Source organism: Taudactylus pleione, unplaced genomic scaffold, assembly GCF_031769625.1.
Source record: "Taudactylus pleione unplaced genomic scaffold, aTauple2 ptg000206l, whole genome shotgun sequence".
Lineage (NCBI taxonomy): Eukaryota > Metazoa > Chordata > Amphibia > Anura > Myobatrachidae > Taudactylus > Taudactylus pleione.
Genome location: NW_028284608.1, coordinates 8,266,291 through 8,291,612, shown reverse-complemented (window position 1 = coordinate 8,291,612; position 25,322 = coordinate 8,266,291). Strand labels below are relative to the sequence as shown.

The window sequence follows — 25,322 nt, the reverse complement described above, 5'->3', positions numbered from 1 at the left end:
AAAGAGCTTCGCCCCCTATAGAACCAGGGTCATCATAGTGCAGAATGCGGTCACTTGTGGGGGAGCTTCCGTCATTTTTTGTTGTTACGTATCCTGAAAGGCAGCTGGTTTGGGGGGAAAGATGAGGGATGGGCTGGGGCAATCCATCACTGCAGGAGCCCGTCTCCACTCTCCATTGGCACTCGCAACCCCCGCGCCACCCACACCACACCCTCACATGCAGGCTAAGATCACCAAGGTGTCAATGCAAGTAATTGGGTGATCGACCGCATCTTGCCCCTCCCCGGCAACCGATTGGCAGGCAGCCATATAGCCGGAAACTCTAGTTGGTAATTAATTATTTATTTTTTAATTAAACCTTGTGTTTATTACATAGTGACGAGCCTCTCTGCGCTGCACAATATTGGGGGACCACCAGAATCAATCACCATATCAAACACACTAACGTGGTAGCTGATATTTTCAGTATGCTTGTTGTCCCATGTTTGCCAAGGTGTTTCCATAGCTTTGTCCACTGCCTACGTGTTTAGGGTTAAGTGATTAAAAAAAAAAAAAAAAGCCTTTTTTAATTTACTGAAAACTCAGACACTGTTGCGGCATTCATTCATCCAAGAGTCATTGTGTAATCCAATAGCAAAACTATTTTAAGTCCATGATGTCACCGCCTAATCTGCCAGGAGAGCAGGCATATTCTGTGTACCACCTCCGTATGAGATCTGCTTGGTCTAAGAAGACATACACTGCTCTACAGCACACACATAGTCATATCGCTATTATGTCATGTGCTGCTAAAAACGCCTGGAGCTAATTCTATTTCTCCTACTGTTTTTTTTTTTGTTTTTTTTTTACACCATTCTTTTGGATTTTTATTGAATTGATTTATTGTTCTTCATAAACGACCCACAGCATTGCAGAAAAATATTATTCCATATAACACCACATAGCTATTTATTAAATCGAGTGTCTACTTCAGGGGTAGGAATCCTCTGATACTCCAGCTGCTGTGGAACGACACATCCCAGCATGCCTTTCCAAAGCTGTGGCAGGGCATGCTGACGTGTAGTTTTATAGCCGCTTGAGTGCCACAAGTTGCCTCCCCCTGGTCTTCCTCTACACAATTTCACAGCTCTGTGTACATGTTGGTTATTCATATTATAATAATAATTTTGCAATGTTCTGGAAATTGCTACATTTGTGCATTGTTCAAAATGTAATCAGGCTTTAAACAAATGATGACGTCATAGCCTCTGAGGTTTGCCAATTGCAGAACCCTGTCCATCATATGAAAGGCTGTGCGTTGTCACAGTTACAGCATTAGATGGTGATTCTGGGTTCCGCTTACTGCCACTTGTTAATGATTTATAATTAACAAGTGGCAGTAAAAGGTTGATGTGGAAATTTAGTGGAGGTATGCAGAATGTAAGTAAATGGAATGTGATCGCTTTAGAATCAAATGTGTAGGAGAAGTGGCAGAATGACATAACCCCATATACTGGCTCAATCTGTCTGTATAATATGATGGCACATTATATTATTTATAATATAGCATGCTATCATAATATAGTAAGGCTCAACAAAATTTAGCCAACGTTTGGTCATGGCAACTAGACGATTCAACAGTCTACATGGGGCCCTGGCATCTGTCACCAAAGGAGATCACTTACGGCAGGTTTTTACCTGTGTTATGGAGATATTCGACAAGCCCGGTGATATAGCGCATCATAGTCAGAATATGTGTTATGGGCGGTACTGACCTCGTTAGCGACGTGACCCGGCGGGGTGCCGGTATCGGCAAATGCATTCACACTTGCCAATGCCCGCAAAGACGGAACGACGATATCGATGGGTGATTTATGCTAACTATGTGCGGGAGCAGGTATGCACTAGACCAGGGCTTGACAAATTTTCCTAAAATGTAGGAGCCAGGCAACCGTCCCCCCCAAAAAATTACAAGAGTGAGTAAGGAGCACAGCTCTGTGTGTTATACACACTATACTAATCCACAAAATGGTCACAGTTGAATGGATACAGTAAAATGGAGGCCCCCTCACTGCTCTGCACAGCTCCCCTGCTCCACCCTCACGAAGAGTGATCGGATGAATTTCAATTATTTGCAAAGTCCCTCTTTGCCATAAAACAAAAATTTCCACTGCATTTCAGCCCTGCCAAAAAAGGACCAGCTGACATCATGTCAGTGATTCTCTCTTTAACACAGATGAGTGTTGACGAGGGCAAGGCTGGAGATCACTCTGTCATGCTGATTGAGTTAGAATAACAGACTGGAAGCATTAAAAGGATGGTAGAGCTTGAAATCATTGTTGTTCTTCTGTTAACCGTTGTTACCTGCAAGGAAACACGTGCAGTCATCATTGCATTGCACAAACAGGGCTTCACAAGGATATTGCTGCTAGTAAGATTGCACCTAAATCAATCATTTATTGGATCATCAAGAACTTCAAGGAGATAGGTTCAATAGTTGTGAAGAAGGCTTCAGGGCACCCAAGAACGTCCAGCAAGCACCAGGACAGTCTCCTAAAGTTGATTCAGCTGCGGGATCAGGACACCACCAGTGCAGAGCTTGCTCAGGAATGGCAGCAGGCAGATGTGAGTGTATCTTCACACATAGTGAGCTGAAGACTTTTGGAGGATGGCCTGGTGTCAAGAAGGGCAGCAAAGAAGCCACTTCACTCCAGGAAAAACATCAGGGACAGACTGATATTCTGCAAAAGGTACAGGAAGTGGACTGTGAGGACTGGGGTAAAGTTATATTCTCTAATGAATCCCCTTTCAGTCCTGTGAAATGCCAACAGTAAAGCATCCTGAGGCCATTCATGTGTGGGGTTGCTTCTCAGCTAAGGGAGTGGGCTCACTCACAATTTTGCCTAAGAACATTTATAAAGAATGGTACCAAAACATCCTCCAAGAGCAACTTCTCCCAACCATTCTAGAACACTTTGGTGACTAACAATGTCTTTTCCAGCATGATGGAGCACATTGCCCTAAGGTAAAAGTGATATATAATGGTGCGTACACACGGTCAGATATTACAGGATGATAAGAACGATAACGATATTGATCATATCATTAATATTGTCCTGTTGTTTGGCCCTTCCAAACCCCAAATGATGGTCGATGCGTGGCCACAGATGATCGATATCGACCATTGCCCGTGCATGCAGGCCAACAGGTTAGCCTAATTACTATAGGGACCCGCGATCGTCGATGTTTGGGGGTTGATGCATGTGCTCGATGTTCGATATGGAACATCTAGCACATGCAGGACGATCAGACAACGATATCTGATCGTTGTCTGATCACTTGGTGTGTACGGAGCTTAAGTGGCTCGAGGAACAAAACCGTTTCAGTATACCGTAGTAACATCTGTCAAATAGGTCTAAAAACACTGAAGCAGCAAACTTTGTGAAAACCAATACTTGTGTCATTCTCAAAACTTTTGGTCATGGCTGTACAATTGCTACAGCGGTGTCCCGCTGTTCTAAGTCAATGCTGCTAGTTGCCTGCGCAGAAATTACTCTCCAAATCGCAATCTGAGAGGTTTATTCTTTTTACTAAACATTTGGTTTGTCTCTGTTTTGTGCTGCTCCCTACTTGTCTTGTGTGCGAGAGTAATAAATGTTTTATAAATCCAATGTGTAGGTATATAATTTTTTTTATATATTTTTTTTTTTATTTACAGAAAAATAATATTTGAAAAACAGTGGATATATTTGGACAAAGCAATCGGTAAAAGTTATGGCACAATGTTCGAGGTAGCGGAAGGTGGAAATCTTAAGCCAAAGAGAAATGAAGAAGCTGCAGCAGGTATAGCAGGGCCTGTCTTCTGGTATTTCACATGAGTGGTTTTGTAGAGTACAGATGTGTCCTCATACATCTAGCCTCAATACGCCACACAGCGCAACTTACCTGGTGCTAGTGAGCCACCCGGTCCCGTGCTTCTCTGCTAGCGTTGCACGTCTTTGTTGCTGAAAAAGGGTCTTCGTCACAATGTAATGCGACTGGGACTGTGCTGAGTAATTTGATATGTGACACATGTATATATGTCTGCACCTGAGTCTATATGAACCACAATGGAACTTGGATTGAAAAAAAGATACACTACCACTTCATATACAGATGAGAGACACAGATATACAAGTGTCACATATTAAATTAATCAGCACAGTCTGCTGGTGCGTTCTAGTCGCATTTTCCGCTCAAATAGACAGATAAAAGACGCCCGGCTTTAGCCGAGTCTCACGGGACCTGGCGTGCCAAGACGGGCTTTTTAGTGAGACTGCAGCAAAGATGTATAAGGACACATCTGTACCTTGAAGAGAGAGTTGGTTATCTGCAGGTGAATGCTGAGAGAGGTGCCGATTGGGAAGAGCTGGATGGAGGAGTAGCTGGTTGGTATAAGCATGTAGAGAGCAGTGTATTGGGAGGAGCAGGATGGAGGAGCTAGTTGGGATAAGCATGTAGAGAGGAGTGTATTAGGAGGAGCTGGATGGAGGAGGAGCTGGTTCGCATAAGCATGTAGAGAGGAGAGTATTGGGAGGAGCTGGATGGGATAAGCATGTAGAGAGGAGTGTATTGGGAGGAGCTGGATGGAGGAGGAGCTGGTTTGGTATGTAGACAGGAGTTTATTGGGAGGAGCTGAATGGGATAAGCATGTAGAGAGGAGAGTATTGGGAGGAGCTGGATTGGTATAAGCATGTAGAGAGGAATGTATTGGGAGGAGCTGTATGGGATAAGCATGTAGAGAGGAGTGTATTAGGAGGAGCTGGATGGAGGAGGAGCTGGATTGGTATAAGCAAGTAGAGAGGAGTGTATTGGGAGGAGCTGAATGGGATAAGCATGTAAAGAGGAGAGTATTGGGAGGAGCTGGATGGGATATGCATGTAGAGAGGAGTGTATTGAGAGGAGCTGGATGGAGGAGGAGCTAGATGGGATAAGCATGTAGAGAGGAGTGTATTGGGAGGAGCTGAATGGGATAAGCATGTAGAGAGGAGAGTATTGGGAGGAGCTGGATGGGATATGCATGTAGAGAGGAGTGTATTGAGAGGAGCTGGATGGAGGAGGAGCTGGTTGGCATAAGCATGTAAAAAGGAGTGTATTGGGAGGAGCTGGATGGAGGAGGAGCTGGTTGGCATAAGCATGTAGAGAGGAGAGTTTTGGGAGGAGCTGTATTGGTATAGGCATGTAGAGAGGAGTGTATTGAGAGGAGCTGGATGGAGGAGGAGCTGGTTGGGATAAGCATGTAAAAAGGAGTGTATTGGGAGGAGCTGGATGGAGGAGCTGGTTGGCATAAGCATGTAGAGAGGAGCTGGATGGAGGAGGAGCTGGTTTGGTATATGCATGTAGAGAGGAGTGTATTGGGAGGAGCTAGATGGGATAAGCATGTAGAGAGGAGTGTATTGAGAGGAGCTAGATGGGATAAGCATGTAGAGAGGAGAGTATTGGGAGGAGCTGGATGGGATAAGCATGTAGAGAGGAGTGTATTGAGAGGAGCTAGATGGGATAAGCATGTAGAGAGGAGTGTATTAGGAGGAGCTGGATGGAGGAGGAGCTGGATTGGTATAAGCCTGTAGAGAGGAGTGTATTGGGAGGAGCTGGATTGGTATAAGCATGTAGAGAGGAGTGTATTGGGAGGAGCTGGATGGGATAAGCATGTAGAGAGGAGTGTTTTGGGAGGAGCTGGATGGAGGAGGAGCTGGTTTGGTATAAGCATGTAGAGAGGAGTGTATTGGGAGGAGCTGCATGTAGAGAGGAGAGTATTGGGAGGAGCTGATTGGGATAAGCATGTAGAGAGGAGAGTATTGGGAGGAGCTGGATGGGATAAGCATGTAGAGAGGAGTGTATTGGGAGGAGCTGGATGGGATAAGCATGTAGAGAGGAGTGTATTGGGAGGAGCTGAATGGGATAAGCATGTAGAGAGGAGAGTATTGGGAGGAGCTAGATGGGATATGCATGTAGAGAGGAGTGTATTGAGAGGAGCTGGATGGAGGAGGAGCTGGTTGGCATAAGCATGTAAAAAGGAGTGTATTGGGAGGAGCTGGATGGAGGAGGAGCTGGTTGGCATAAGCATGTAGAGAGGAGAGTTTTGGGAGGAGCTGTATTGGTATAGGCATGTAGAGAGGAGTGTATTGAGAGGAGCTGGATGGAGGAGGAGCTGGTTGGGATAAGCATGTAAAAAGGAGTGTATTGGGAGGAGCTGGATGGAGGAGCTGGTTGGCATAAGCATGTAGAGAGGAGCTGGATGGAGGAGGAGCTGGTTTGGTATATGCATGTAGAGAGGAGTGTATTGGGAGGAGCTAGATGGGATAAGCATGTAGAGAGGAGTGTATTGAGAGGAGCTAGATGGGATAAGCATGTAGAGAGGAGAGTATTGGGAGGAGCTGGATGGGATAAGCATGTAGAGAGGAGTGTATTGAGAGGAGCTAGATGGGATAAGCATGTAGAGAGGAGTGTATTAGGAGGAGCTGGATGGAGGAGGAGCTGGATTGGTATAAGCCTGTAGAGAGGAGTGTATTGGGAGGAGCTGGATTGGTATAAGCATGTAGAGAGGAGTGTATTGGGAGGAGCTGGATGGGATAAGCATGTAGAGAGGAGTGTTTTGGGAGGAGCTGGATGGAGGAGGAGCTGGTTTGGTATAAGCATGTAGAGAGGAGTGTATTGGGAGGAGCTGCATGTAGAGAGGAGAGTATTGGGAGGAGCTGATTGGGATAAGCATGTAGAGAGGAGAGTATTGGGAGGAGCTGGATGGGATAAGCATGTAGAGAGGAGTGTATTGGGAGGAGCTGGATGGGATAAGCATGTAGAGAGGAGTGTATTGGGAGGAGCTGGATGGGATAAGCATGTAGAGAGGAGAGTATTGGGAGGAGCTGGATGGGATAAGCATGTAGAGAGGAGTGTATTGAGAGGAGCTAGATGGGATAAGCATGTAGAGAGGAGTGTATTGGGAGGAGCTGGATGGGATAAGCATGTAGAGAGGAGTGTATTAGGAGGAGCTGGATTGGTATGAGCCTGTAGAGAGGAGTGTATTGGGAGGAGCTGGATGGAGGAGGAGCTGGTTCGGTATAAGCATGTAGAGAGGAGTGTATTAGGAGGAGCTGGATGGAGGAGGAGCTGGTTTGGTATAAGCATGTAGAGAGGAGTGTATTGGGAGGAGCTGAATGGGATAAGCATGTAGAGAGGAGTGTATTGGGAGGAGCTGGATGGGATAAGCATGTAGAGAGGAGTGTATTGGGAGGAGCTGGATGGGATAAGCATGTAGAGAGGAGAGTATTGGGAGGAACTGGATGGGATAAGCATGTAGAGAGGAGTGTATTGAGAGGAGCTAGATGGGATAAGCATGTAGAGAGGAGAGTATTGGGAGGAGCTGGATGGGATAAGCATGTAGAGAGGAGTGTATTGAGAGGAGCTAGATGGGATAAGCATGTAGAGAGGAGTGTATTGGGAGGCGCTGGATGGGATAAGCATGTAGAGAGGATTGTTTTGGGAGGAGCTGGATGGAGGAGGAACTGGATTGGTATAAGCCTGTAGAGAGGAGTGTATTGGGAGGAGCTGGATTGGTATAAGCATGTAGAGAGGAGTGTATTGGGAGGAGCTGGATGGGATAGGCATGTAGAGAGGATTGTTTTGGGAGGAGCTGGATGGAGGAGGAGCTGGTTTGGTATAAGCATGTAGAGAGGAGTGTATTGGGAGGAGCTGAATGGGATAAGCATGTAGAGAGGAGTGTATTGGGAGGAGCTGGGTGGGATAAGCATGTAGAGAGGAGTGTTTTGGGAGGAGCTGGATGGAGGAGGAGCTGGTTTGGTATAAGCATGTAGAGAGGAGTGTATTGGGAGGAGCTGAATGGGATATGCATGTAGAGAGGAGTGTATTGAGAGGAGCTGGATGGAGGAGGAGCTGGTTGGCATAAGCATGTAAAAAGGAGTGTATTGGGAGGAGCTGGATGGAGGAGGAGCTGGTTGGCATAAGCATGTAGAGAGGAGAGTTTTGGGAGGAGCTGTATTGGTATAGGCATGTAGAGAGGAGTGTATTGAGAGGAGCTGGTTGGGATAAGCATGTAAAAAGGAGTGTATTGGGAGGAGCTGGATGGAGGAGGAGCTGGTTGGCATAAGCATGTAGAGAGGAGCTGGATGGAGGAGGAGCTGGTTTGGTATATGCATGTAGAGAGGAGTGTATTGGGAGGAGCTGGATGGGATAAGCATGTAGAGAGGAGTGTATTGAGAGGAGCTAGATGGGATAAGCATGTAGAGAGGAGTGTATTGGGAGGAGCTGGATGGGATAAGCATGTAGAGAGGAGTGTATTGGGAGGAGCTGGATGGGATAAGCATGTAGAGAGGAGAGTATTGGGAGGAACTGGATGGGATAAGCATGTAGAGAGGAGTGTATTGGGAGGAGCTGGATGGGATAAGCAGGTAGAGAGGAGAGTATTGGGAGGAGCTAGATGGGATAAGCAGGTAGAGAGGAGTGTATTGGGAGGAGCTGGATGGGATAAGCATGTAGAGAGGAGTGTATTGGGAGGAGCTTGATGGGATAAGCATGTAGAGAGGAGAGTATTGGGAGGAACTGGATGGGATAAGCATGTAGAGAGTGTATTGAGAGGAGCTAGATGGGATAAGCATGTAGAGAGGAGTGTATTGGGAGGAGCTGGATGGGATAAGCATGTAGAGAGGAGAGTATTGAGAGGAGCTGGATGGGATAAGCATGTAGAGAGGAGTGTATTAGGAGGAGCTGGATGGAGGAGGAGCTGGATTGGTATAAGCCTGTAGAGAGGAGTGTATTGGGAGGAGCTGGATGGGATAAGCATGTAGAGAGGAGAGTATTGGGAGGAGCTGAATGGGATAAGCGTGTAGAGAGGAGAGTATTGGGAGGAGCTGGATGGGATAAGCATGTAGAGAGGAGTGTATTGAGAGGAGCTAGATGGGATAAGCATGTAGAGAGGAGTGTATTGGGAGGAGCTGGATGGGATAAGCATGTAGAGAGGAGAGTATTGGGAGGAACTGGATGGGATAAGCATGTAGAGAGGAGTGTATTGAGAGGAGCTAGATGGGATAAGCATGTAGAGAGGAGAGTATTGGGAGGAGCTGGATGGGATAAGCATGTAGAGAGGAGTGTATTGAGAGGAGCTAGATGGGATAAGCATGTAGAGAGGAGTGTATTAGGAGGAGCTGGATGGAGGAGGAGCTGGATTTGTATAAGCATGTAGAGAGGAGTGTATTGGGAGGAGCTGGATTTGTATAAGCATGTAGAGAGGAGTGTATTGGGAGGAGCTGGATGGGATAAGCATGTAGAGAGGAGTGTTTTGGGAGGAGCTGGATGGAGGAGGAGCTGGTTTGGTATAAGCATGTAGAGAGGAGTGTATTGGGAGGAGCTGCATGTAGAGAGGAGAGTATTGGGAGGAGCTGAATGGGATAAGCATGTAGAGAGGAGAGTATTGGGAGGAGCTGGATGGGATAAGCATGTAGAGAGGAGTGTATTGGGAGGAGCTGGATGGGATAAGCATGTAGAGAGGAGAGTATTGGGAGGAGCTGGATGGGATAAGCATGTAGAGAGGAGTGTATTGAGAGGAGCTAGATGGGATAAGCATGTAGAGAGGAGTGTATTGGGAGGAGCTGGATGGGATAAGCATGTAGAGAGGAGTGTATTAAGAGGAGCTGGATGGAGGAGGAGCTAGATTGGTATAAGCCTGTAGAGAGGAGTGTATTGGGAGGAGCTGGATGGAGGAGGAGCTGGTTCGGTATAAGCATGTAGAGAGGAGTGTATTAGGAGGAGCTGGATGGAGGAGGAGCTGGTTTGGTATAAGCATGTAGAGAGGAGTGTATTGGGAGGAGCTGAATGGGATAAGCATGTAGAGAGGAGTGTATTGGGAGGAGCTGGATGGGATAAGCATGTAGAGAGGAGTGTATTGGGAGGAGCTGGATGGGATAAGCATGTAGAGAGGAGAGTATTGGGAGGAACTGGATGGGATAAGCATGTAGAGAGGAGTGTTTTGAGAGGAGCTAGATGGGATAAGCATGTAGAGAGGAGAGTATTGGGAGGAGCTGGATGGGATAAGCATGTAGAGAGGAGTGTATTGAGAGGAGCTAGATGGGATAAGCATGTAGAGAGGAGTGTATTGGGAGGCGCTGGATGGGATAAGCATGTAGAGAGGATTGTTTTGGGAGGAGCTGGATGGAGGAGGAGCTGGATTGGTATAAGCCTGTAGAGAGGAGTGTATTGGGAGGAGCTGGATTGGTATAAGCATGTAGAGAGGAGTGTATTGGGAGGAGCTGAATGGGATAAGCATGTAGAGAGGAGTGTATTGGGAGGAGCTGGATGGGATAAGCATGTAGAGAGGAGTGTATTGGGAGGAGCTGGATGGGATAAGCATGTAGAGAGGAGAGTATTGGGAGGAACTGGATGGGATAAGCATGTAGAGAGGAGTGTATTGAGAGGAGCTAGATGGGATAAGCATGTAGAGAGGAGAGTATTGGGAGGAGCTGGATGGGATAAGCATGTAGAGAGGAGTGTATTGAGAGGAGCTAGATGGGATAAGCATGTAGAGAGGAGTGTATTGGGAGGCGCTGGATGGGATAAGCATGTAGAGAGGATTGTTTTGGGAGGAGCTGGATGGAGGAGGAGCTGGATTGGTATAAGCCTGTAGAGAGGAGTGTATTGGGAGGAGCTGGATTGGTATAAGCATGTAGAGAGGAGTGTATTGGGAGGAGCTGGATGGGATAAGCATGTGGAGAGGATTGTTTTGGGAGGAGCTGGATGGAGGAGGAGCTGGTTTGGTATAAGCATGTAGAGAGGAGTGTATTGGGAGGAGCTGAATGGGATAAGCATGTAGAGAGGAGTGTATTGGGAGGAGCTGGGTGGGATAAGCATGTAGAGAGGAGTGTTTTGGGAGGAGCTGGATGGAGGAGGAGCTGGTTTGGTATAAGCATGTAGAGAAGAGTGTATTGGGAGGAGCTGAATGGGATAAGCATGTAGAGAGGAGAGTATTGGGAGGAGCTGGATGGGATAAGCATGTAGAAAGGAGTGTATTGGGAAGAGCTGGATGGGGGAGGAGCTGGATGTGATAAGCATGTAGGGAGGAGTGTATTGGGTAGAGCTGGATTGGGATAAGCATGTTAAGAGGAGTATATTGGGGGGAGCAGACCAGCCTCGAGCTATTTGAATGTCGACCCAATGACCCTGTCGATCTATTGACTGTCGATCTTATGGTATTGACCCATTGACTTTTGACCTTTTTATTGTAGACCTACACTCCAGATACCCATAGGGAGAGGGTGGCAGAGACCCAGAGTTATTTTTACTATAAGAAATAAAATATAAAAATATCAGTCAATTTGCATGTTTTTGTTGAAATAATTCTGTTTAACTGACCAGTCTCTAGGGTATGGGTGGGCAATAAGTGCCCCCCCCCCCCAGCTGCTGAAGAACTACACATCCCAGCATGCCCTGCCACATTGGCCATGCTAAAACTGTTGCATAGCATGCTGGGATGTGTAGTTCAACAACAGCTGGAGGGCTGCTTATTGCCCACCCCTGCCCTAAAGAGTAAGCAGCCATTGATCTGGTAATACACCATATTATCATTATTGCCAGTCATCTGCTAAGTTGCTTCCTGCACTCACTGACTGACATTATTGTACCAGTCCTAACGCTCACAACTTCAAGTTAAAGTTCAATATTCATTTTATTCAGCACTATTGTGGCTTAGGAATATGCTTTGCGGGCACAGGAGCAATAGCACAGACATAAATGCATTAAGTATTAAATTATGGTCTTTGGTGGTTCCTTGTGAGCGTGTCTAGTGAGAAAGTGAGCGTGTCTAGTGTGATCTTACAACCTGTGTGCTTGTTACCTACATAGACAGATATGCAATTCATCCATTATTATTACACCCAGGGCACTTGGAGTCCTGAGCTGAACCACCTAAGTGAATAACTGTTCAGTGTGCTATAACACCCCTTACATAAAATATACATGCATTTTTCATTCTCCTGGTTTTAAATATTTATTTTTGCCTTTTCCTTTAGAGCCTAAGGAAGCCGGCGCTGATAACCGTAACATTGTTGATGACGGCAAATCCCAAAAGCTGACTAGAGACGACATTGAAGCCTTGAAAGAAAAAGGCATCAAGGGTCAGGTGAGATCATTTTGGCAGCTTTATAAATCATGCGACAGTATTATTTTCTTTTTCTTTTTACTGGTCTAATTTGTTATTCAACAAAGGCAAAATGAAGATTAAAGCTGCATACACGCACAACGATTTTGTTAGCAACGATTTTATGAACGATTTTCTGTCAGATTTTTTTAAAGTGTAATGAACATTTTTCTTGAACTACAAACGATTTTTGCATATTCCCTTAATGAAAATCGTTCAGTTGGTCAGTCTGACTGAACTACAAACGTGAACGCGCATAAACGATAATCGTTCATCGTTTTAACTCAGAAAGTGAACGATTTTTTCAACGATAGAACGATAAACGATATTGTTAACGTTAATCGTTCAAAAAATCGTTGTGTGTGTGTATGCACCTATAGCCTTAACTGTAATCAACTAAATTAATGTTATCTAACAACAAGATATTAGCACTTAGTTTATGTCTAAAAATATTTTAGTCATACAGTACAACTTATTTAAATCTTGTATTAAAGTATTTTTATTCAATTCATTATACATATTCAAATATATGTTTTTGTTTATTTATACAGTACACCAATTATTATAGGCTCACTTTTTTTTTTTTTTTTTTTAGTTGGTATGTTTGTTTCAAATGTAGTTATTTTTAATATAGGAGTTTGTGTTGAAGGCTATTTTCTTAATGTCTATTGTAACATCTCCATAAGTTGTGTTTTTTTTGTTTTTTTCTTATCCTGATTTTTAAAGCATATGAAAGGTGTTTAATTCATTTTCTGCATTGATTAATTGGGGGCTCTTTTTAAAATGTTTGATCAGAGTCTGAGCGAAATCTTTATTCTTCTGCTTTTCTTGGACGACTTCGGTTTTGAAATGGGCGGAGATAGAAAAATCCGAATGATCATCGCAGCAGTAGATTCATGATATGATCTTTCAGAAGGAGGGAAACAGACACAAACTAAAAAAAATTGAGGCGTTGGAAGGTCCCCAGTCTGCATACAATAGCGTTGAATAGAACTAGATCAGAAGCTTACTGAATTTGTTATGGTTCCAATTGTTGTTATTTATTAATGGTTATTTATATAGGGCACACATATCCTCCAGTTCTTTACAGAGAATATTTGGCTATTCTCATCAGTCCCTGCCCCAGAGGAGCTTACAATATATATTTCCTACCGCACGCTGACCCATATACACACTACGGTTAATTTTTTTGTCAGCCAATTAACCTATCAGTATGTTTTTGGATTGCACAGGGAGAATATACAAACACCACATAGAATCGAACCCATGACCTCATTGCTGTGAGGCAATAATGTTACCAATACACTAACCGTAAAGCCCAATTGGAGGATCACAAGAAACAAAGGGTTCATTTATTTTCTACTTCAGGGTCCATAGGGTATCCACAGGATACCTTGGGGGTATAGGTGTGACGTCAGTCGCAGGGCACCAAAGAGTTAAGCTTTCAGCCTCCCAGGATGCACTTGGTCCCCCTCCTATACCCCGCCCCCGGGCCAAGGCACCTCAGTTTAGTTTGGTGCCCGGCCGGAGTCGGGTGCACCTGTTGGAGTGGGGGCTAGAAGAGCCCCTGAAGCTTTTTCTTCATGCAGCTGTGGCTGCACATCTGGATGAACAGCATGGACAGTCAGTCCTGACGTCCATGCTGTCTTCCCTACACCCCGCCGGTACCAGAACGCCGGTACTGATCCGGGGATGCTGGTGGGCGTCTGGGGTCACAGCTAGCGGTGACCCCAGATGCTCCGGACCATGGCCGGATTCAAGGGGGACAGATGTAAGCAGCGGGGTCCCGTGGTGGGTCCCCGCTGATCACATGGTCCTAAGTCCCCAGGCAGGGGGCTCCCTGGGGACTGGCTGCAGCGTGGAGCCAGGCGACCAACCTGCGCTTCCACTACCCCCTGGGACAGCGGACCGCAGCAGAGCGGTAGCGCTGCGGCGTCCCAGGGGTTAAATGCATGCCAGGGGAGCGCGCCTTCCCTGTCTCACAGCCGGCGCCTCCCCCGCTGCACACAGCCCTCTCTGCACTGTGTTGACTGGTCCTGTGTCAGCGCTCCTCCCCCAGGCCAGCTTCTCTCTGCTCCTCGGCGGCCATCTTCTCTGCAACGCATGGTGAACGCTGCTGGAAGTCTGGAAGGAAGCATCGTGGTCTGGGTCCCCCCGCATACCTCTCCTCCGCTGTGGCTCAGGTCTGTGTATGCAGCGCTGTGTCCTACCAGGCCCTGTGTCTGTGTAGTTGAGTGATCAGCGCTGTTAGTGCAGGAATTGTTATTTCTCTGCATTGTATGTGACTGTGCTAGCGCTGCCTGTAACTTTTCTTCTCTAAACTGTCAGCTTTATTACTGTCCCTGTTCTTTCTGCTAAAGCCCTTGCGGTGCGGTGCTGCAGGGTGGTCTCTCGCCTATTTAATACTTAATTGGTGAGAGAGGTCACATACGTGGTGCCATCATGTCTGAAAGTGATTTTCCCCTCCGGCTACAGTGTACCACGTGCAAAGTACCGTTAGCGGAGGGGGAGGGTAGCGCGGAGGGCCTTTGCCGGCAGTGTTTGTCCATGGCGCGGCCTATTACGGTTACAGCACCGGTACAGGAGCCGCCCTGGGCTTGTTTCGCTCAGGCGTTAACAGCTTTAGTGGGCCAGTTAGCTCCGCAGCCCGCGTTTACTCCGATGGGTTTGTCCCAGCAGTCTGTGGTGTCGTCACCCATGCAGGGGTTCCCACGACAATTGGTGGTACCCCACAGTCTCCCTATTTCCCCGCTCCCGGGTTCTCAGGAGCCAGCGTGGGTTAACTCCCTGACGAGTTCTGTACAGCACTTGTCGGATGTGTTGCAAGGGGAGTCTGTGATGCGGCCTCATAAAAGGCCGGTGGCGTCTCTGTCCGCTCCTTATGAGGATGACGAAGGGACGTCTGATGATGGGGAGATTCTGGATCCTTACGATCAGGAACCTCTCCATACTAAGGACGCTGATGCTAAGTCCAAAGTATATATTCCTGGACTTATTCGGGCGGTCCGCACAGCCTTGGTGATTGAGGACGAAGTTCCCCCAGCGGCTAAATCTAAGTATGCCTTTTTCAAAGATGTGAAGGGCGATGCCACAGTCTTTCCTCTTTCGGGTCAGTTGGTGGACCATTTAGAGGAGGCGTGGAAACAACCTGGCAAAAGATACCAGCCGCAGAGACGCCTGGCGGTGGCTTATCCGTTCGCGGATAATTATTTTGCTAAGTGGGAATCCCCTCCACAGGTGGATTCTCACGTGACCCGTCTTGTCCGTAGTGCCACATTGCCGATGCCATCCATGTCCTCCCTTAAGGATGCTACGGACCGCAAGGTAGAAATCTGCCTGAAGTCCGCTTATTCCCTTGCAGGGGGGGCAGCACGGCCGGCTATGGCCATTTGCTGGGTTGCCAGAGCGATGGAGCGCTGGGCGGATTCATTAGAGGCTTCTTTTGAATCCGACTGTCCGGCCGAACAGGCGGAGTTGATTGGCAATCTCCGTGATTCGGCCACCTACATCAACGAGGCGGCTCTAGACATTAGTACTCTGGTGTCTAGAATTTCTTCAGCAGCGGTAGCTGCTCGTCGCACCTTGTGGCTGCGATCCTGGAAGGCGGACGCAGATTCCAAGAAAGGTCTGGAAGCGTTGCCGTTTACCGGAGAAGTTCTCTTCGGTCCGGATCTGGATAAGATTGTGGCCACGCTGGCGGCAGCCAAATCTGCTTGTCTCCCGTCGGCCGCTGCTCCTTCTGGTTCTGGACCATTGTCCTTTCGGTCATCTAGGGCCCAGGGCAGGCCCAAACCACAGTCGTTTCCTCGACAGGCTGGCCCTAAGAAATCGGTCAAGCCCCGGAAACAGGCATGGAGTACCAGACGTCCGGCCCCCAAGCCAGATGACAAGCCTGCGGCCTGACGGTCCGGGTCTCCCCTTGGGGATCCCAGGGTGGGAGGCCGCCTGCTGCAGTTCTCCCGGTGTTGGTCGTTCACTACGACAGACACTTGGGTTCTGGAGGTGGTCTCCCACGGGTACGCCCTCTCCTTCCGGCACAGACCCCCGGCTCGATTCTTCACCACGGGTCTACCATCAGACCGGAACAAGGCTACGGAGCTGCGGAAGGTATTGCACACTATGCTCCAGGCTGGAGTTATAGTGCCTGTTCCATTCTCCCAGAGGGGCCAGGGTTTCTATTCAAATCTATTTTTGGTACAGAAACCCAATGGGTCATATCGTCCGATTCTCAACCTCAAAGCACTCAACAAGTCTTTGCGGGTCCCGAAGTTTCGGATGGAGACCCTACGGTCCATCATTCTGGCGCTGGAACCTGGGGACTACATGGTGTCATTGGACATACAGGACGCTTACCTGCATGTCCCTATTCTTTTGCGCCATCAAGAGTTCCTTCGGTTTGCAATCCGCAGCGACCACTTCCAGTTTCGGGCGTTACCTTTTGGCCTGGCGACAGCACCACGTGTTTTCACCAAGGTGATGGCGGTCATGGCGGCTTCTCTGCGGCTGCAAGGAGTCCGCATGTTGCCGTACTTGGACGACCTGTTTTTGGTGGCAGGATCTCCAGAGCTCCTGTTACACCACTTGGACCTGACCATTGCACTGCTGCAACGGCACGGCTGGCTAATCAACTGGCAGAAGTCCACTCTAATCCCGTCTCAGAGGATTCTGCATCTTGGAGCCTTATTGGACTCGGGACAGCAAAGGATCTTCGTGACGGAGGACAAGATCTCTGCTTTACAGTCAAGGGTGCGCAGTTGTCTGCACAGCCGCCGGGTGTCCTTACACTCGGCGATGAGGTTACTGGGCTCCATGGTGTCGGTGTTCGACATGGTGGAATACGCCCAGTTTCACTCCAGACCTCTGCAGCACCTGATCCTGTCCAAGTGGAACGGGCTGCCTCAGTCTCTGAAGTCCCAGACGATTGTGCTCACCCCGGAGGTTCGCCTGTCCCTTGCGTGGTGGTTAAAGACGACCCACCTCAACAAGGGACGTCCGTTCTGGGTTCCAAATTGGGTCCTGTTGACAACGGACGCCAGTCTTCGGGGCTGGGGAGCAGTTTCGGATCCACACTTGTTCCAGGGCAGGTGGACGCCGACAGAAGCGGAGCTTCCAATAAATATCTTGGAACTCCGTGCGGTCTTCAATGCTCTCCTGCAGGCACAGCGGTTTCTCCAGGGTCACCCGGTGCAGGTCCAGTCGGACAATGCTACCACCGTGGCCTACATAAACAGGCAAGGAGGAACTCGCAGTTGGGCGGCTCTCGTAGAGGTCTCTCGGATCCTGGTTTGGGCGGAGCGCAATCTTCCGGCCATATCAGCAGTCTTCATCCCGGGAGTGCTAAATTGGGAGGCGGACTTTCTAAGTCGCCAGGACGTTCATCCAGGGGAATGGTCCCTGCACCCGGACGTTTTTCAACTACTGGTGGACAGGTGGGGTCTTCCAGAAATCGACCTCATGGCGTCCCGGCACAACAACAAGTTGCCGGTGTACGGGTCTCGCACAAGAGACGAAGGGGCGTCTCTGGTGGATGCTCTGTCCGTCCGGTGGACGTTCAGGTTCGCATACCTGTTCCCTCCGGTCTCCCTTCTTCCACGGGTAATCCGGAAATTCAAACAGGAAGGAGGGACGCTCCTGTTGATAGCTCCCGCGTGGCCCAGACGGCACTGGTTCTCAGACCTTCAGGGTCTGTCCGTGGACAGTCCTCTGCGGTTGCCGCTACGACCGGACCTTCTGTCTCAGGGTCCTTGTCTTCACCCGGACCTGACTCGGCTGTCTTTGGCGGCGTGGCTGTTGAGACGGCCATGCTGAGGTCCCGGGGGTTTTCCAGCTCTGTGGTGCGTACCATGTTACGAGCTCGGAAACCGTCTTCCGCGAGGATATACCATCGCGTGTGGCATACGTTCTTCCAGTGGTGTCGACCGAGAGGTTATGCACCACGGGAGTTTCGTCTGTCTCGGATTCTCGCCTTCCTGCAAGCGGGACTAGATCATGGGCTTCGCCTTGCTTCTTTGAAGGTACAGGTTTCGGCCCTATCTGTCTGGTTTCACCGTAGGATTGCTACAATCCCGGATGTGCGCACCTTTATGCAGGGTGTTCTCCGCATTCAGCCGCCCTTTGTTCCACCTGTGGCGCCTTGGGATTTGGCTGTGGTCCTGAGGGCTCTCCAAGGACCGCCGTTTGAACCACTGGGCTCAGTGGATATTAAATGGCTAACAGCTAAGACTGTTTTCCTTCTGGCCGTTGCTTCGGCCAGACGTGTTTCTGAGTTAGGGGCTCTTTCTTGTAGACCCCCTTTCTTGGTTTTTCATGGGAACAGGGCAGTGCTCCGCACTCGGCCCGAGTTTCTTCCCAAAGTTGTTTCCCAGTTTCATGTTAACGAGGAAATAGTTGTTCCGGCCTTTAACTCACCGGGTCTTTCCGTGGGTGAGGCCTCTTTGGATGTTGTGCGGGCCTTAAGGACTTATGTTGACCGCACTTCTTCGTTTAGGAAGTCTGACGCTTTGTTGTCCTCTATGGCTTCTGTAAAAAGGGTTGGCCTGCTTCAAAGCAAACTTTGGCAGCCTGGATCCGTATGGCTATTTCTGAAGCTTATCTTCATGAAGGCCTACCGGTCCCTCCTTCTCTGAAGGCTCATTCCACTAGGTCTGTGGGTCCTTCGTGGGCAGCTCGACGTGGTGCCTCGGCAGTTCAGATCTGCAAGGCTGCTACGTGGTCTTCTGTCCATACCTTCGTGAGGTATTACAGGTTTGACACCTTCGCCTCTCAGGATGCTTCCTTCGGGCGGCGGATTCTCCTTTCTGCACAGGAGCGTCCCCACCCTTAAAGGATACTGCTTTGGGACATCCCCAAGGTATCCTGTGGATACCCTATGGACCCTGAAGTAGAAAATATGAGATATGGTAAGAACTTACCCTTGTTATCTCTATTTCTACGAAGTCCATAGGGTTCCACAGGACTCCCGCCCTGTCGCACCTGTGCTGCAGATGGGCTTTGCTCTGGTCACCGGTTTTCCGTCTCCCTCTGGTGAGAATGTGATTCTTGTATGTGTCCAGATCTTTGTTCTCTCTCTTCCTTCTCCTCCTCCGGCCTATGGCTTGGTAACTAACTGAGGTGCCTTGGCCCGGGGGCGGGGTATAGGAGGGGGACCTAGTGCATCCTGGGAGGCTGAAAGCTTAACTCTTTGGTGCCCTGCGACTGACGTCACACCTATACCCCCAAGGTATCCTGTGGAACCCTATGGACTTCGTTGAAATAGAGATAACAAGGGTAAGTTCTTACCATATCTCATATTTTTTTGCTGTTGGATGTTAAAATGTGATAGAATTAGAGAGCATCAGTGACTGCCTTGTAATCTAGAGAGCATAAGTGAACTCCATATAAAACGGAGAGCATCACAGTGACCGCCATATAATGCAGAGCCATATAATGCAGACCTCCTTGTAAAGCAGAGCATCAGTTACCAGCATGTAATGCAGGCGGTGCCACAGTGACCTCCATGTAAAGTGGGGAACATCAGTGACCTCCATGTAAAGCAGGGATCTGCACAGTGACCCGCACGTAAAGCAGGCAACGTCACAGTGACCTCCATGTAAAGTGGGGAGCGCCACAGTGACCTCCATGTACAGTGGGGAACGCCACAGTGACCTCCATGTAAAGTGGGGAGCGCCACAGTGACCTCCATGTAAAGTGGGGAGCGCCACTGTGACCTTCACGTAAAGCTGGGAGCGCCACTGTGACCTCCACGTAAAGCAGGGGTCATCGGTTACCGTCCTATATTTCTAGGAACCATTTAGCAGTGAAAACTCTTTGTATTATTAGAGTTAAATGAATTGACAAACCCAATTGATGTAGCAACAGAGGAATAACACTCATAGAGAGAAAAGACACAAGTGATTTATTGTAGTACCATATATCAACATTTTGGTTCCCACTGGAAGGTTTTTTGTGTGTGATAGAATATAATGTGAGAAACAACATAATTTGAACACTACAGGAAAGAAATCAGACTGATCCATACATATAGCACATCCTCACATTCTTGTACTTGAGTTGTGCTGTCATTTATTCTCCCTAAAGTGTTCCTTAAAAGTCATTTACAGAAAGTGAAGCATCTTTACATAGAACTCAGCACTTGAGCCCATTGTTCGTTTCTCATTAGATACTTCAAAAAAATAACTTCTTTCAAAGCCGAATACTTTTGGGAAACCCCTCTGCTCGGAGTCGTGCTTTAATATGAATATTATATCATTATCCAGCCCTGCCAGGAGAATTACTTCTCTCATTTCTAGAAAATAGATTTTATTTTTTATTATAATCTATATTGCTCCTTAGTTGTTTGTTACATAATTTGCTTATTTTTTTTTTTTATTGTATCTTGGCAATTCCCTAACTATGAACGGCGTTATTCTCCTCTGTGTTGATTTATGAGAACATGATGCGGCAATGATATTTTATTTAGTTATTTCTGGTCAGAGCCCAGATATTGTACATACATATTTCTATTTAAATTGCTGTTGGAAGAAGTTAAATGTAATTTTATTACAGTAGAACCGGTAGAAGTTGGACCTTTATAAATCTTATGGTGCGTACACACAGTGTGATTTTAATGAACGATATCGATCAACGATAAATCGTTCTTTTATGCAGCGAACGATCTATGAACGACCAACGATGCGTGTTCCCCATTGGACGATAACGATATCTATGGTCGTCCGTACATGCAGGCCAACTTGGACGATTTCAACACGATTTGCATGTTAAGAGATGACTTCACTGAAATATCTATCATAGATATCTATCTGTGTGTACACCCAAAATCGTTTGCCCTGCACTACAGAAAGTTGAAGGGCAATCTATCAGCGATATCATTGGTTGTGCAGGTTGTACCGTGTGTATGCACCATTAATATTTAAACATGACTAATTGCATTTATTTAGTCTACAATATCTTACAAGAGAGTATGAACTGCCTCAAACATAGCCCTGATGTTTTGGGATCTGCGTGATCCGGGATTTATGGCAAAATACGGCAAGATTTCAATCCCGGCATTGGTGCCTCCAATCCTGGGATTTTTGGGGAAAAAATGCACGGTGTAGTGTGGCTTTGCTTAAGCCCAGGGCCAGCGCTGAGCACTAGTTTCGTCTAAAGATCACGCTGCATAGCCGCACACCAGCCCGCCCCCCTTGTATGGCCACGCCCACTCGCACTGTGCTGTGGGCGGCCGGCATTGATTAATTCGATCCCGGGAGTGAGATATTTTTTAATCCCGAATCCAAGGATTAAAAAAAATGAGCCGGTATTAACCAGATAACATGATGGACCGGCTTGTTAAAATTACTTACACTTATGTTAATCATGTGTATTTCTTACTACACCATATTCCTTATATCTTCTTAAACTGCCCCTAATGCCTCTCCCACATCTGCCCCTAACGTATGGAACTCTCTCCCTCGTTCTATCAGACGCTCTCTCAGAACTCATCTATTCACCCTAGCCATCCCGATCTTTGCCTGATCTGGTCTTCCCTCCTACATACTCAACCCCTCTCCCCAATACCCCCACTTCTAATAGAATGTTAGCCCTCACGAGCAGGACCCTCAATGCTCTTGATTCATCCTTCCCTTTAGTCCACTATCCCAGCCGATTGTCATATGTCATTATATATTGCCTACACTTGTTACTATTATAATATTATCTTTTATGTATGTGGTGCCACAGTGCCTTACAGAGTACAGAAACAGTAGGAACAAAACAAAAAAAATGTGACCCATAGTACAAAACACTGCAGAACATGGACAAGGTTTATAAACATTGCTGCAACAGCAACCATAATACCCAAATGAGCAGCAGGGCGGCCAAACCTAAAGGTTTGGTGCTGTTGTTGGAAGTGGGGAGAGGATGATGGTATCAGAGATCGAAGGAAAAGCACATGATTGTAGAGGGTCCTGCTCTTGTGAGCTTACAGTCTACAGTGTTGTCTTGTTTTTATTCTCTTTACCTTGTGTAGTGTTTTGCATACGCTGTTTAGTATATTCGGTATGGCACTGCACACATTATTGGGCCAATATAATTACCCGCAAGCTGCCACCATAACGACTTCCGGCACGTTTATGAATGTGTCTCACCACTGTTTTGCTTGCAGCTTATTAAGGTGTGAGCAGAAATCAGCTACTGTAATTGTGCTTATGTGTGCAGAGCGAGGTCCCAGCACCAGCTTGCTTCCAATTTAGTATGCCCTTAAAGTGTCACTGTCACTACCGCTAACAAAGATTTTACTAACATGTCCCCTCTTCCTACCGCTATCCGGAGCGTTGCAATAAGCAGCTGGTTTCATAGTGCTTCTCTGTTCATCTCAATGCCCCAAAGTGGGGAGGTAATTGTTGAAGGACCAATTACAAGCCAAGTTGTGATTGGTTCTCCCACCCACTACTCACCCCCCTGCCACCAATTAAAAGTGGTGAAGTAAAATGATTTGTAACGTGTATTACAGATCCGGCATAGCCCAGAAAGTTACTCCGGCTGCTTGTAACAACTCTGGCTGTCCCATAGAGCAAAAACTTATTTTTAATCTGTAATAAATGTTTTCATCCTCCTCACCTTCCACTCTGTGCACAACTAGACTTTGCTCTAGTCTACAAACCTTCAAGCATTCCCTGAAAACTCATTAGGCATGCTTACTGAATCTCATAACCTCTTGCATAACCTCCATAAGATATTCTAATAATTACCTCCCCTTATCTACCATCCATATATAACTTTGCTTTGTTCTCTTTTTACATTCACACAACCCAGTGACCCCAGGCCAACATTGCAATGTGACTGGATCATGTAGCCCACCAAGGACCTCTGCAATCTAGCCGGTCCAATATGCAATGTATGTAGCACCTATCCTTGTGTATCAAAGCCAATTCCCTATAGATTGTAAGCATATGAGCAGGGCCCTCTTACCTTCATGTCTGTCTGTTATTACATAGTCATGTTTTATTACTGGCTTGTGAAAACGCAAATGACCATGTTCTCGTTATATAGTAACTGTTAAATAAATAAATCACCCGCCTTCAAAACCATCCTGAAATGTTCCTTTCCAGATCCCTGGAACTGTTGCAGCTATTGCTCCATCACCTGCCTCATTAAATATATTTCTGTATTTTACCTACCCATCTGTTATTGTATCCTAAGCTCTCCGGGGCCCCAGGACCTCATTAATATTGTATTTGACTGTCTTAGCTATCTGTTTTTCCTCAGTGTGTGTAATGTCTGTAAGAAATGATACATGTTTAGCACCAAATATAGATAACTAAATCCTATACATCCAAGCTTCCATTTGTAGATTTCACAGCGCTTGGATTCCATTAACCTTGATATGTGAAATATATCTGTACAATTCTGGATCGTTTTGCTTTTGCTGCACATCTCACAGTACAGTAGCTGGTTGCCCTGAGGACACCAGGGTTTATGAGACTTTTCCATTCTCGGGAAAAACAATCTTTTTTTTGTGCAAACTGCGGGCGTGAGCATTGTTACCCTTGTGAAAACAAAAGGTTAATTGACTCTGCGACTTCTAGTGGCCTTTTGCTGGTATAAATGAAGTGTTCCTACAAATACAAGGTGTCTTCCATTGTGTTCTGTATGCGGTATTGTCTGCATCCTGGTATAATTACTGGGAAGAGCAGACGGTGAGATCAACACACATTTCTAAAGCGAGAATCTTTTTCATTTCTTTTGTGACGCTGTGAAGATGACGAATCCTGCAGAGTCATTTTTCCAGCAATTATCCGCAACGAAAGACCGGGTTTATATTTTTACCATGGGCACCAGGCATTTATAGCATCTGTACAGTATTTTATTTTCTTTTTCTCTTGTGGAGTTCATTTTAGTTGATCATTTACTTTGCCACGATTCAGCTTGCAATGATCCAGTGCTTCCTTTTTTATTTACAGATAGAGAGGTGGGATATGACTTGGCAGTCAAGAGGTCGACAGGTTCTGAATGTCGACAGTCCAGAATGTAGACATGCATTTAAATCAACATGGTTTAAAATGTTGATTTAAATTCCGTTCACCTGGTCATCCGGTAGAGCGTACACACTGCACGATTTGCGGGAAATCGTTGACGATATCTTCATATTGAGCAGCATGTACGGCAGATGATGCGAAGGACAACGCCACGGGTGCGCGCATATTGCATGCACACTGGACGATTTGAACGATTTGTCATTTCGATCCGTCAGAAAACGACAAATTGTTTAAATAATCATCTAATGTGTACCCAGCTTAACTTTGCAGGAATACGCAATGTTCGTGATTCATACAAAGGGGCGGTGATGTCACTGTTACTCAAATGACTGCAGTATCAACTTTCTGTGGTCCCAAAAGCACACTAACTTAAATATACATCTGTAAAGGGGGTAGTAAGTTCATGTCAGACTAAAGGTGCCCATCCACTAGCAGACCTAAAAACGACTGCGCGATTACGACATTGTAATCGTGCGGTCGTTTGTCAGTCTGTGATGAGCCTGCACTGAACGAGCAGTCGTTCAGTGCAGGCTCATCAATCATCTGCAAACATGCTGAACCTGACGTTATCTTCAGGTTGTCCAGCATGTTTGCCCGATGATAGATGTCTAAATGACCAGCGGGCGCGGGCATCGCTGGTCGTTTTAGACATTTTTCTTAACGATTTGCGAACGATTAATGAACGATATCGTTATCGTTCAATAGCTCAATTTAATCATCTAGTGGATGGGCACCTTAACACTAAAGAATTGTATCTTATGTTCAGATCTCATTTCAGATTTGGTTTTTTGATAGTCTATGAACTGAAGAAAACACAATATATTTCTGTCTTCTGAGAAATTCCAACTAGTTGATGACAGATTCCATCTACAGCAGAAACATACATCGGCATGCTACCATTTAAGTCCTGTCAAAAACAAACCCAATCCATGCATGACCCCAAAATGATAACTGTGTTCTGTTTTAGGAGATTGTCCAGCAGCTTATAGAGAATAGTACAACTTTTCGAGACAAGACAGAATTTGCACAAGAGAAGTATATAAAGAAAAAGAAGAAAAAGTAAGTTATTTGAAGACCTTTCTGTTCCACACTAGAGCATTAATGATGGGCTGTTCCATGAACTGTATTGTAACTGTTTGAATATTTTT

At 46.7% G+C, this 25,322-nt stretch overlaps 1 protein-coding gene across 1 annotated transcript in view; it reads left to right on the top strand.

Annotated features, from left to right (window-relative positions):
• Positions 1-25,322, top strand: part of TRMT6 (tRNA methyltransferase 6 non-catalytic subunit) — an 87,024-nt gene that overhangs the window by 13,937 nt on the left and 47,765 nt on the right. The window contains exons 2-4 of the mRNA XM_088478035.1: positions 3,698-3,822; positions 12,033-12,142; positions 25,142-25,233. Of these exons, the coding sequence (XP_088334161.1) occupies positions 3,698-3,822; positions 12,033-12,142; positions 25,142-25,233 (327 nt within the window). The remainder of the gene's footprint in view (positions 1-3,697; positions 3,823-12,032; positions 12,143-25,141; positions 25,234-25,322) is intronic.